The sequence below is a fragment of the Triticum aestivum genome, chromosome 6B (genome assembly GCF_018294505.1).
Source record: "Triticum aestivum cultivar Chinese Spring chromosome 6B, IWGSC CS RefSeq v2.1, whole genome shotgun sequence".
Classification (NCBI taxonomy): domain Eukaryota; kingdom Viridiplantae; phylum Streptophyta; class Magnoliopsida; order Poales; family Poaceae; genus Triticum; species Triticum aestivum.
In genome coordinates, this window is record NC_057810.1 from 698,875,460 (window position 1) to 698,887,861 (window position 12,402).

General features: G+C 40.4%; 1 protein-coding gene across 9 annotated transcripts; it reads right to left on the minus strand.

Annotated features, from left to right (window-relative positions):
• Nucleotides 1-1,158: 1,158 nt before the first annotated feature.
• On the minus strand, nucleotides 1,159-8,135 carry LOC123139500 (uncharacterized). Of its 9 annotated transcripts, none has more exons than XR_006469588.1 (10): nucleotides 7,865-8,135; nucleotides 7,633-7,738; nucleotides 5,491-5,529; nucleotides 3,966-4,159; nucleotides 3,686-3,891; nucleotides 2,988-3,448; nucleotides 2,674-2,848; nucleotides 2,198-2,290; nucleotides 1,620-2,068; nucleotides 1,159-1,377 (listed from the first exon to the last, which is right to left on the minus strand). XR_006469588.1 is itself a non-coding variant. In XM_044559286.1 (6 exons), exons 2-6 carry the CDS (start codon nucleotides 2,785-2,787, stop codon nucleotides 1,276-1,278), a joined length of 615 nt encoding a protein of 204 aa, XP_044415221.1. In that variant the 5' UTR covers nucleotides 2,788-2,848; nucleotides 2,988-3,678; the 3' UTR covers nucleotides 1,159-1,275. The 9 variants fall into 9 exon arrangements, 1 of the variants encoding a protein (XP_044415221.1); XR_006469591.1 differs by having other exon boundaries at nucleotides 2,674-2,829; nucleotides 5,438-5,529; XR_006469586.1 differs by having other exon boundaries at nucleotides 5,438-5,529.
• Between the last annotated feature and the right edge of the window lie 4,267 nt (nucleotides 8,136-12,402).

Sequence of the window (12,402 nt, forward strand, 5' to 3'; positions counted from 1 at the left end):
TATTTATGAAATGGAATGCAAATGTGAGACGAATGTAGAAGTGCTTTAAGGAGATAATTTGGATGTGTGTCTTGAATGTTGTTTGAACATGAAAAATACAGTAAATGAACAAAAGAAAAGCATCACATGCGGTTCTACTTTAGAAACTGCATGTAATTATAGAGAATAGGAGATGGTAACAAATTTATTACCGCCTTGAGGCATCCAGACATTGGAGGCGGTTGTACTCGTAAATCGCCACTAGACCATTTTTTGGAACCTCCTCCAATGCCCGATTTTGTACTAGTGACTTTTCAAATGATACATTTACAAACTCTCTTGGCAGCTTTCCTCGAAGATTGTAGGAAACACAATATAAATCACCTCCATGCTATTGGAATTTACGATTAGACGACTACATCTCACCCTTCCACTATCATGCAGAACCACATAACCCCTGACTTTAGGGACCCTCTAACCATTGTACAAGATGGTGTAGTCGAGATAATCATGATGGAGAAGTCATGGGGAAAATAAATGATACACTAGAAATTCATTTATTGCGGCCTGTATGGTTTTATCAAATGAGAGGTTGGATATTGTGTAGTTCATTTTGTTTGTTAACGATAGGAGCTTCTGGCTGGGACCGCATGTTAGTTGGTTTCTAGAGTGGACACGGGGAGGGATGGGAAGGGGTTGTGACACCGTCACTTATTGACTAACTGTCCTCTATTGATAGTAAAGAAGATTAATAGAAAGATAACCAGGAAGAATACCTCACATACCAAAACAACAAATTGCTTCACTAACATGTCTTTGGGTAATTCTCTTTGCCTCATGCTGGGTTTTCATGCTCTTGTGGCATATCTCAACACCACGAGCGAGGTGGATGAAGAACACCCATAGAAATTAGAGTTTGGGCGGTTGTGAGCAGGAGAAAAATAGCAAAACCAAGACGGAGGGAGACACATGAGAACGATGTTGCATAGTGCCCTTTGGTGCAAGAGCTTATATAGTATTTGTGATCACTCACAACTTGGATCTAGAACACATCCTTTATTAACTCAAATAATGGTTATATCATAGTGTGAAATAAAATTAAGTGGATTTTCCAATCAAACATGGGGTGGAGATCTTTGTGCTTCAATCTAACTCATGATGAACAACATTAGCTTCATGTGGACAATTTCAAATGATACATTCATAAACTTTCTTGGCAGCATTCCTCGTAGATGGTAAAAAACATAATCTGGATCACCTTCATGAAGTCGTAATTTTACAATCGGGCGGTTGACTTTAGGGGCCCACTAGACCTTGTACATGTCTGTGGGGCATCTCATTATACTTGTGGTGCAACAAATATAATGCCAAGTGTTCACGGAGTCCTTTGGCGTCAGACTGGCAGTCAATGAATTAAGATATAAGCATTATAGTAAACATAACCACATGTTTCCACTATTAATGAAATCTGAAAAAGTATTGTATGTGACACATTTAATTAGGGATAAATAATATTTACTAATAGTTATTGGTATTTTAATGATGCCTACTCAATTTAAAAAATGCATACTTCTCTACTGTTATATGGGAGATATTTAGGTAACCATGGTAGATGAAAAAAGAGAGGAATGGCTACTTACATCGTTAAAGAAGATATGTTTCTCTCCATCGTATAAATCTAGTGTCTTCATGATAAATATACCACTATTGGATCTACAAATTAGATAAAGAAAAGGAAAGGGGAGGGGCATGGTTAAATTAGGTCGTAAAATAATCCATTTAACATTTAAGAGAAATGGTGAAGATTTGGAAAAAATGTGCTATATTGCATTAAATATTTGAGCGTAAAACTCAACTCGTTGTGTGAGTTTGATATGGTATGGAAGGTAATATCCATGTCTTTGATTATTACGGTATGGAGCTGAGGATATGCACTATGAAAAGCTTCCCGAAAGTTGCATACAATAAACTGTGCTTGTGTTATCAATTTGTCAGTGCACCCCATTGGACTCAATACCTCGAACCGTCTCTTCCAAAAATTTGCTACAAGTAGGTACCAAGTCTTGCAATTTAGCAATGGTACAAAAACCTGCAGATGTGATCATGTCATGTCGTAATGATTAGTTTTGTACATGCATTGAAGCAATGAAAAATTGAAAAAAGTTATACATGATGATAAGAAATGACTATACAAAGTCACCATAAATGTAATACTCACTGCATCCATGTTTTTGGGTTTGAATCCCTGATTGGGCTTAGGTAGGTAGTTTGAAATGCTTTCTCGGCATGTGGAGGGGTCTTGAAGCATTTTCTGTATGAGAAAAATAGATATGTGGAAAATAAAAATAAGATCACTATATATAATGATATATATTAATTAACAAAGTATATTAAGAAGGATAAACATGATTAATAGGTTTATTTTAGAGCTATTGAATGTGGGAGTACATACTCCCACAAATACAGAAAATTAGTGAAAAAATGAACGAGAAAGTAGTAAAAACAAGCTAATTGGGTTAAGTGGAATCTAAAACAAATCTACCACGACGCAAACAAAAACATTTTTTACCAAACAATGTAATGTTGCAATGTGTAAAATTCAATAAAACAGGATATTACGGCTTTAGACAAATATACCTCCATCACATATTAATTAAATTGCTTATGGGGATGAATGAAAATAAATGCACTCACTCCAAGCTCGGAATTAAAAACATGCTTCAAGAAATGTGCATCACGCTGTTCTGACATGATAGCTTTGCACATCATGTTGATAACATTTTTTGATATATAACCGTTCACACCCATTGATAGTCCAAATGTCCTATGGTCCACCCATGTTTCTTCTATCTGCACAACTCTAGGGCTTCTTCATGCACATCAATTTTTTAAGAGAATGATGAAAAAGTGAAGTGAGAAGTCAATTAATTAAATCAAATTTCATTTCAAGGAGAAATGTGTTTGTCTCGTGAGTTTCACGAAAGATTCCATTTTCCATACATAATTACCTCTGCCCTTGAGACGGTATCCCTCGAATAAAATATTCATAGTCTTCCTTCCCTCGAATAAAATTATCATAGTCTGCCTCAACCGGACATAGGGATGTTGTGCGGAAACAGATGCTTGATGGCGCATGTCCCTGTGTTGTGTGTGATAAATAGCGTCTCCTTACATAACTCAGTTCACTCGCCAAATTTGGGGGAGTGGTTGAAACGACCCATTGAGGCTGGAGGAGTTGCAGTGCCGGCTCTAATTCATTACCAGAGGAGTGATTGGAGAAACAAACACGCCATACATTACCATCCTGCTCAGCTTCTGTTAGGCTGGGTTTCCGGTTTTGAACATAAGCATTGGAATACCGCCATGCTGAAGGACGAATAAATAAAGGTTCTGGCTGATCGCTAGCCCTTGCCTCTTCGAGCTTCTCGGTTGCTATCTTATTTAGCTCCTTGGATTGAACTGGCAGTACCTGCTAAGTTAAGAAGATAGTGCACTTACAATGAATAGTATCACGCGTTAGTATAATATATAGTACATGGTACTAGTTTACTTACTACATTTACATTACGTAATATCATCTATTAGTATATATGATATTGTCATTTCATTTATTTGAGGGACAGTGTGTAGGTGCAATTTGAAGAAACAAATAACATAATAGGAGGTCGCATTAACAAAATTGAATGTATTTCAAAGATTAACACACCTGGAAGCGACTAGTTGGATCATCAGTGATTATTTCAGGGACAATGTGTGACAATGTGTTAAAACAATCCAAGTACAGTCCCTTATCAACATAGTTTTCGATCTAAATGACCTTGACACCTCTTTTAAGATCTCTTCTTGGCCAAGTCTTTGACATCCGAGATAAATGAAAGGTGCACGTGAATGCTTCGATATGCAAGCTATAACCTGCAATCAGCGAGTCGTTTCTTAGTCCAAGAAGTCACAACAAGCATATATAAAGTCTCAGTCTAGAAGGAAACCTGCTGAATCGCCGACTCCTTGCTCGGAAACTCGAGAAATTTGGGAAATGTCAAGTCCAAGTACACAGTGTCCAACGGGCAAAGATTTGCTTCCAATTTCAGTAGCAATTTCCGTACACAATGTGATGTGAGCCGACAGTCCCCCGTGTGCAGTATGGTACCAAATGGACCCTCGAACAGCAACATAACCGCTCCTGGAGTCATAGCACACAGAAAGTGTTAACCGCCCAGCCCAAACCATGTTCAATTTCCAGCACGTGTATTATTAAATATGTGAACATGTTTATGACTAATAATAAGTATGGTTGGTAATAAACATTTGCACATGCACGATCCATAAGTGTGATTGTTCCAATGCAAAGGTGCTAAAATGAGGTGCTAAGTGTACTAAATGCCTTAGCAAGTTAAGTCCTCAATGCAAAGGTGCTAAGCTTTTGGGTGATAGCTTCATGCATTTAATTAGTTATAGACTTAGAATTATGCTTCCACCTAGATACACGTGCTTAGCTCCTTTTCTTCATGGGTCACCACACTACTCTTTCTCTCTTCTTAACTAGCATGTCATTTTTTGCTTAGTTGGCAACCTTATAGCACATGTACAAGGTGGAGCATTGAGAGGGCTCTTAGGCTACGGGTGCGAGCTTTGGTGGGCGACCTCCATGGAAGTGGATATTTTTAAAAATTCAATAATTACGTTTTGGAGTTTCAAAACATTCTGAAAAAAATGGTACACATTCATATGGATGCCTTCTACATGTGTATAAAATGTGACAATGAAATACATTATGGTTCGAGCTGCACAAAAAAGAGAAAATATTCTAATAGTGAACGGTGTTTGTACTGTTCATCAGTTTGAAAAACGCGATTTGTCTTTTTTGTGTAGCTCTCACCATAATGTATTTCATGTTCAAAATTTAAACACATGTAGAATACATCCATTTTAAGATGTATCATTTTTGTCACAATTTTTTGAAACTTTAAAATATGTTTTTTTGATTTTTTCAAAATACCCACCTCCATGGAGGTTTCCCACCATTGTGATTTTGCGCTTAGGCTACTAGTATCATATATTAATATCATGCACATGATATACTATCTTCATAGTGCATAGTATCATACTCATCTTATTTATTGTCATGCATAACACATAGTAGCATAACATTTATTATGATAGGGTATCTACCTATGTTACTCTAACCCTCTCTCTTCTTTAATTGTCTTCTACATAAGCATGTTTGCTAGTCTAAAGTGCATGATACTAGCTATGTTACCCCCACTATGGCCAGCCTTATTGAATTACACTATTGTAATTTAGGATAGATACATCCTTATTAAATATTATTAATGCCATGTAACATATTCTATATCCTATATACCTGATTAGTCGAACCTCACTACTTCTATTTATCTCAACATGCACACATGCCGCATCATTAAAAGCCCATCTCAACATGCATGTAAAAAAGTTTTACATTATTAGTTGATCTCCACTATCTCTATTTATCTCAACATGAACACATTCCACCTGACCACAAATGCCGCATCATCGAAGGACCGCCACAAACTGCATGAAAAAAAGTTTCCTTTCTATTATGTTACGTATATTCTATAAATATTTTTCAACTACACAATAATCAAATGCAATTATTCATATATTATTAATCCAAATAATTATGTTTAATACAACCTAAATATCATTGAAATATATTGCAACCGATTTTTGCAGCAACGCGCAAGGTATCATCTAGTTTTCTTAATCATTTATCCATCAAGAAAGCAAGAGTGTATATTTCTTGAATTAGCTTTTGTGCGTACATGATTAACAAATATGCATGCATGCTTTTTGATTCTTTGACAGTCGGATAAGTGAGTACTCATGTTTATTAGAATTTTTTAAAGAAGTCATATTCCTTTGTCAAACTTATATTATTAGTAATTATTTTGATGATGAAAACTTGAATGGTTAAGGCTAAATTCAGAAATCCTATCATGTGATATCCCATTTCAAGAACATATTTTACTTGATTCTTTGCTCAGGTACACAATTCATGAAACAATTATCTTTAGTATACTTTGCCATCTTTTACCAAGCTAGTAAGAAAAATTATCAACATATATAATACTACATCCTAAATAAATAAGTACGGAATTATCTTTAGAATTGATCTAATGATACTCATTTTCTAATGTATATGTTGATAGTTTTCTTTTCTAGAAACTTGATCAGTTATAAAAAATTGAAACAATGTATAGACTTAATAAAAAGCGAAGAGGGCAACTGGCGAGGAATATATTTTGACAAATAGCAAAATTATTAAGTTGTATTACTTAATATTTATGTTTGTTGGATGATGTTGTGTGTATGTTTTTTGTTCAGTTTTCTATGCAATATATGGGCAATACATGACAAGGTTTCAAACTTTGGTCATGGTAAGTTTCCAGAACTCACCAAAATTTTAAAAAAGTCATGTTCATATGGATTTTGTTCAATCAAAATCCAATTAATTTTAACAAAATTTGAAAAGTTTATATTTCTTTTAAAATAGTTTGAATCTGTTCCAAATTTTAAGCTTACAAATATTTTGGTACCCTAAAAAATTACTAAAATTTAGGAAATTTAGTTGAAATTTAGAGCCTTCATACATGATAGAGGTAGATTCTTTGGGTCTTCCTTTTATTCATATTAATGCAGACATATTAGTCTTTCAACGATGGGTACTATTCTATACACAGCGTACTTACTTTTCACACACATGTAGTCTAATAGATTTCATATATACACAGACGAGACTTGGGGCATGTATAATTCTTGAATTGGCCTATTTGTTAGGCACATCTTTTTTCTTCATCGGATATAACATCAAATATTATATATGAAACTCAAGTGGTAAAAAGGACCAACCGTTGATTGGGTGGCTAGTGGAGCTTTGTACACCTTTAATTAGGCTTTAGCCTACCTAGAATGAAACCCCATGTTTATAATACCTTACGTGTATGTAGTGGCGGAGACAAGATTGAACTCGGTGTATAAACCTTAAAACCTGGTGTTCAACTAATTGTATTGTAGGTTACACCTTTTCTCAAAAATAATGGTTGTACATATGAACACACAAGTACTACTTCATTAACGAGTGCGGCGTTTCTACTCCCGAGCTCATCTGCATCCCCCGGCGAAAAAAATCAAAACAAATACTAAAAATATTCAAAAAATTCCAATTTTTTTGTGGTAGATAAGTTTATGCGTGAGGTGTGCTTCAAATTTTAACACATTTGGACATCCGAGCAACTCTCAGCAAAAAAGAAAAATTCAGAGTTTGTAAAAAAGTTTACTGTTCACACACTGTTCTGACCCGAATTGTTTTTTTTTCTGAGAGCTGCTCATATGTCCAAATAAGTTGAAATTTGAAGCGAACCTCACGTATAAAATTTCTATCACACAAAAAAAATTGGATTTTTTTGAATTTTATTAGTATTTGTTTTGACTTTTTTTTTCTGACCGGGTGCAGATGAGCCTGGGCACCGAATTGGATTTTCGGCTAACTCCATTCAATTGTATATTTGTATATGACTCTTTTATGCAGATTATTCTTTTATCTAAGGTTTCTATTGATAAGGAGACTTTGATAGACGGTGTGGCCGTGCTCGAACTTGCTAGATTCAAGATTACCAGCGCAGTGATTGGCATCGTAGGCGGTGACGGAAAAGGCGCCGTCAGGGTCGTCCACCACCCACCTCTTTCCCACCTCCATTTCCACAAACTTACCCCGCTCCAGCTACAATTAATACAACCAAACCGGACGAGAGGTCTCGATTAATCAGCACAAACACCGTACCAAACAGGAACTAGCAGAATTTAAGCGAGGCTCCAGGAGCTGGGAGCTGCGCAGCAAGTATCTAACCTGGGGATGGCGTTGGAGGGCGAGGCGCATGGTGAGCTGGGTGGCGTAGACGGTGTCCCCGGGGCCGGCCCAGGCATCGGCAATGTGGTCCGTGTGCGCGTGGGTGATGAAGCGGTGGCGCCGGTAGCGGCGGGATGGGCCCCATGTGTCGACGGTGAAGGGGAGACCCAGCGGCATCTCTGGCGGCAGCGGCATCGATCGATGATCGATCGTAGCTGAAGCTTCGCCGGAGCTACGGCTTGGTTCTCCACTCTCCACTCCGCGCTGTCGTGTTTTGGTGGATGGAGTACGTAGGTAAGGTTACGTCCGTTTATATAGCAGCTGAGGGCAAAGTGGTGCCTTCCGGAGGAAGGAAGAGAGCGCCTTAGTGGATTTGCATCTTTAGTTCTTTTATACATGGACGGTGAGGCTTTACACGTCCGGCGGGCCACCTACCTAGTACCACCTTGCCTGGCTGCTCTCACTACACGCACACAAACAGTTAAACATTTAACTAGAGGTAATTAGTTTATTCGCAAAAACAAAACTAGAAGTAATTAGCTTGTTGTGTTGGCAGCATCCTAGTGGTTGGACATTGAGTAATGCTACATCTACAGGAAATTACAGGGGAGAGTGGTTTACAGGGTGACAAGGCATTCTTTCATTGGTCAATTTGGGGGGCACCGGCCCACCCCTGAAAATCAGGGGGCGGAGGTATGATTAGAAGAGAAGGGAGGTCTGTAACTTCCTGTTGATTACCTGTAGGTGTAGGATTATTGTTGGACATTAGCCCATATGTTTGTTGGACTGACGCATGCATGGATTAGTACAAGCAATAATCACTGGAGAGTAGTGCAACGTGGCTTGATACTAGAGGATGTTAGAGCATTTCTGTCATATCCAAATTTTTCCTAAATTTAAGATGTGCATTTATAATCATTTGCATCCATGATTTTCCTTGCATATTTGGTTTTTGAAACAAACATGACCAATTCTTCTATACCTACTCATAAAGTAACTAATGTCTCTGCCCGTCCGTCATGAAATTACCCTCGATCTTGACGAAAATTACTCACTAATGTCACCCGTAAGTGGCAAAAACGATTTTTTTTCTTAAGTCACCGCCGGTTGCGTTTGGTTCATGTACAAATATGCCATTTCACAACACAAGCACACAAAGCTTGTGGTTGGCTAGAGCGATACATCTCCATCTTGTAGACCTCGGTTTGATCCTTGCTTCTCCCCATTTTTTTCTGACTTTTCTCCAAGAATTTCAATCGGTGCAAAATAGAGCTGTCTCACCAAGTGTCGTTTAGCAGATGGCCTGCACAATGTAATTTCAGCCCAAATATTCTCTTTTTAATTATTTTTTGCAGATTCAAGTGCTTTTTAAAATATTCATATCTTTCAAATCTTAACTTCATGTTTAACATGTTATATATGAAAATCGCTCAGAAAAATGTGTCGATTGTAAATATGATATTATCTTGCATATTAGTCATTTCTAAAATTATGTTTATGTTCCACCCTTAATTATGTTTATGCCACGGAAAAGTTGATTGATTCATGTGGTCTTAAACCCAAGACCTCAACCACCGTTTAGAAGGTTGCAACCAATTGAGCTGGGCTATGCTGGTGTTAGAACTTTGGGTTCTCTACCCAATAAAATAGTCTCATCTTGATTTTTTTTGCATCAAATTGCACAAGTTTATATACGTGCATAAGTTGTCTGGAAAATAAACATGTGGTCCTCTAAAAAGAACAAGCTCTCAAGGCTAAGATCTCATGGGATGTTGTGGTGCGAAATTAAATATGAATGATCGGTTTAAATGGCATATAAAATAAAGAAAGGAGCGAATAAATGGTGTGACCAGTGGGCATAAAATAGGAACGAAAGCTTCAAAACAAAGAAGGAGAGAATTATGCAAAGGAATTGGTATTAGTAAATACCAAAGGCGTGGCATGCATGCAATAACGAAAAGGAATTTATACCCACGGACGTGGGAGGGGCACCCATATATGCGTTGATGAGGGCATCTCTAGCCGTTGCCCCCCAGGACGCATAGAAATCGCCCCCTGGGGGCGAGTCGGCGATACACTCGGCGCTGGGGACGGTTTTGCGCCCAGCCGTCGCCCCCAGCCGCCGAAATTGGCCCACTTTGCAGTCCAATTTCGGCGAATAAACGGTCCATGTGGGCGAGAATAGGCCCATATTCGGCATGGTTTCGCCGTGTCTCGGCGTTCAATTATCAACACAATTATTCCTTATCATAGAAAAATCAAATACTTCAACAAAATACTACAACAACAAATAGTTCAATACAAATTATATAGTTCAACAAATAAAAACTCGTATTTCATCACGCGGCGTCCCCCTTGAGCCTCCATAGGTGCTCAATCAGATCTTTCTGCAGTTGATGATGCACCTGTGGGTCTCGGATCTCCTGACGCATACTGAGATACGCAGTCCAAGTTGCCGGTAGCTGGTGATCAACTTCGGCTAGAGGACCCTGCCTGTATTATGGTTCAGTGTCAAACACTGGGTCTTCTTGCTCGCTCTCGATGATCATGTTGTGCAAGATGACACAGCAAGTCATGATATCCCACATTTGATCTTTTGACCAGGTCTGAGCGGGGTACCGAACAACAGCGAATCGAGATTGGAGCACACCAAATGCCCGCTCGACATCCTTCCTGCAAGCCTCCTGAACCTTCGCAAACCAGGCGTTCTTGCCTCCTGCCACAGGGTTTGAGATCGTCTTTACAAATGTCGACCATCTCGGATAGATGCCGTCAGCTAGATAGTACCCCTTGTTGTATTGGTGCCCATTGATCTCGAAGTTCACCGGAAGAGAATGACCCTCAACGAGCTTGGCAAAAACAGGAGAGCACTGCAACACGTTGATGTCATTGTGAGTTCCTGGCATACCAAAGAAGGAGTGCCAAATCCAGAGATCCTGTGTTTGGTACCGCCTCAAGCACCACACTGCAACCGCCTTTGCCGCCTTTGTACATCCCCTGCCAACCAAATGGGCAGTTCTTCCATTGCCAATGCATGCAGTCGATGCTTCCAAGCATCCCAGGAAATCCTCTTGCTGCATTCTGGGCTAGGATCCGAGCAGTGTCTTCCGCATTGGGTCTTCTCAAGTATTGTGGCCCAAACACTGCCACCACTGCCCGACAGAACTTGTAGAAACACTCTATGCTGGTGGATTCGGCCATGCGCCCATAGTCGTCGAGTGAATCACTGGGAGCTCCATATGCAAGCATCCTCATCACTGTCGTGCACTTCTGGATGGAGGTGAATCCAAGAGCGCCAGTGCAATCCATCTTGCACTTGAAGTAGTTGTCGAACTCCCGGATGGAATTCACAGTCCTGAGGAAGAGCTTTCGGCTCATCCGATAACGGCGCCGAAATGTTCTCTCGCCATGAAGTGGAGCATCGCCGAAGTAGTCGGAGTAGAGCATGCAGTAGCCTTGCAGACGATGCCGGATCTTTGCTTTCACCCGCCCCGGCGCCGAGCCACCTCGACGCGGCTTTTCATTGATCGCCAGCAGCTGGGCGAGGGCGGCGAGCACCATCAGATGCTCTTCTTCCTGGACGTCGGCCGCGGCTTCCTCCTCCAGCAGCGCGGCGAGCTCTTCCTCCTCATCCGAGCCCATCGCCGAGACAGTCAAAATGCCGAACACCTTGCGCGCGGTGGGTGTGTACCCGCCGTTAAACCGCGGCCGGAAAAGCCCAGCTGCCGCGGGAGGGACTGCCGCGGTGAAGCGCTGCTATTTTCCGGCGGGGATTGGCTATCTAGCGGAGTAGGCTGGCGGCCGTCACCGGGATATAGCTAGTGGTGGCCGAGGGCGCGCGGGGGTGCGAGGCGAGTCGGGGGACGAAAATCTTGACTTTTCCCCTGTCGGTGTGGGCCAGGCGTGCTTTTCCCTAGCGCCGGAGCCCCCAACGGCTCCCCAGCGCGCCGGGTTCGGCTTGTGACTGCCAGGCGGAAAAAAGGTCTGAACCGGCGATTTTCAGCGTCCTGGGGGCGCGACTGGGCCGTTTTTTCGGCGCCGGCGCCGAAAAAGTGGCGTGGGGGGCCTTTTGGGGGCGCGGCTGGAGATGCCCTGAGTCCTTTAGTCCGTCAGGTGCAACAAAAATAACGCAACCAGAAAGGTGAGAGGTGCTATGTAAGCACCGAGTTGCATGCAAGAAACTAGGGTCATTTCGGTCAGATGTAGACATTTTTCTATTAATCTTCAAGCGTATGCAGAGATGGCATAAAAGCATTTAACAAAACCCTTTATTGAGAGTTTTTTCATGACTTGGTGCAAATTTCAAACATTGCTTCAACTTACAAATAGTGCCTTGGTATGAAAGATTTAATAATTAGCCTCTTTAAGATCCGAATCGTCTTACAAAACCAGTAACAAAAGTATTGTATGTGTAGGATGCTTCTTAATGTACTATGTATTTGTATTTCTACTAGACCTCAGTGTGCGCCCCTCTGCACTGGCTAGGTGGCACCATTGAGATGTTGTTGGGCCATGATGATGGATATTTTGGCCGACAC

Excerpts from the sequence above, each read along its gene's own strand:
- LOC123139500 (XM_044559286.1), bottom strand. The coding sequence starts at position 2,787 with ATGGGTGTGAACGGTTATATATCAAAAAATGTTATCAACATGATGTGC. Across the intron at positions 2,291-2,673 it reads TTTTTAATTCCGAGCTTGGA|AAAATGCTTCAAGACCCCTC; the intron begins GTGAGTGCATTT and ends TTTCTCATACAG. Across the intron at positions 2,069-2,197 it reads AACCCAAAAACATGGATGCA|GTTTTTGTACCATTGCTAAA; the intron begins GTGAGTATTACA and ends TCACATCTGCAG.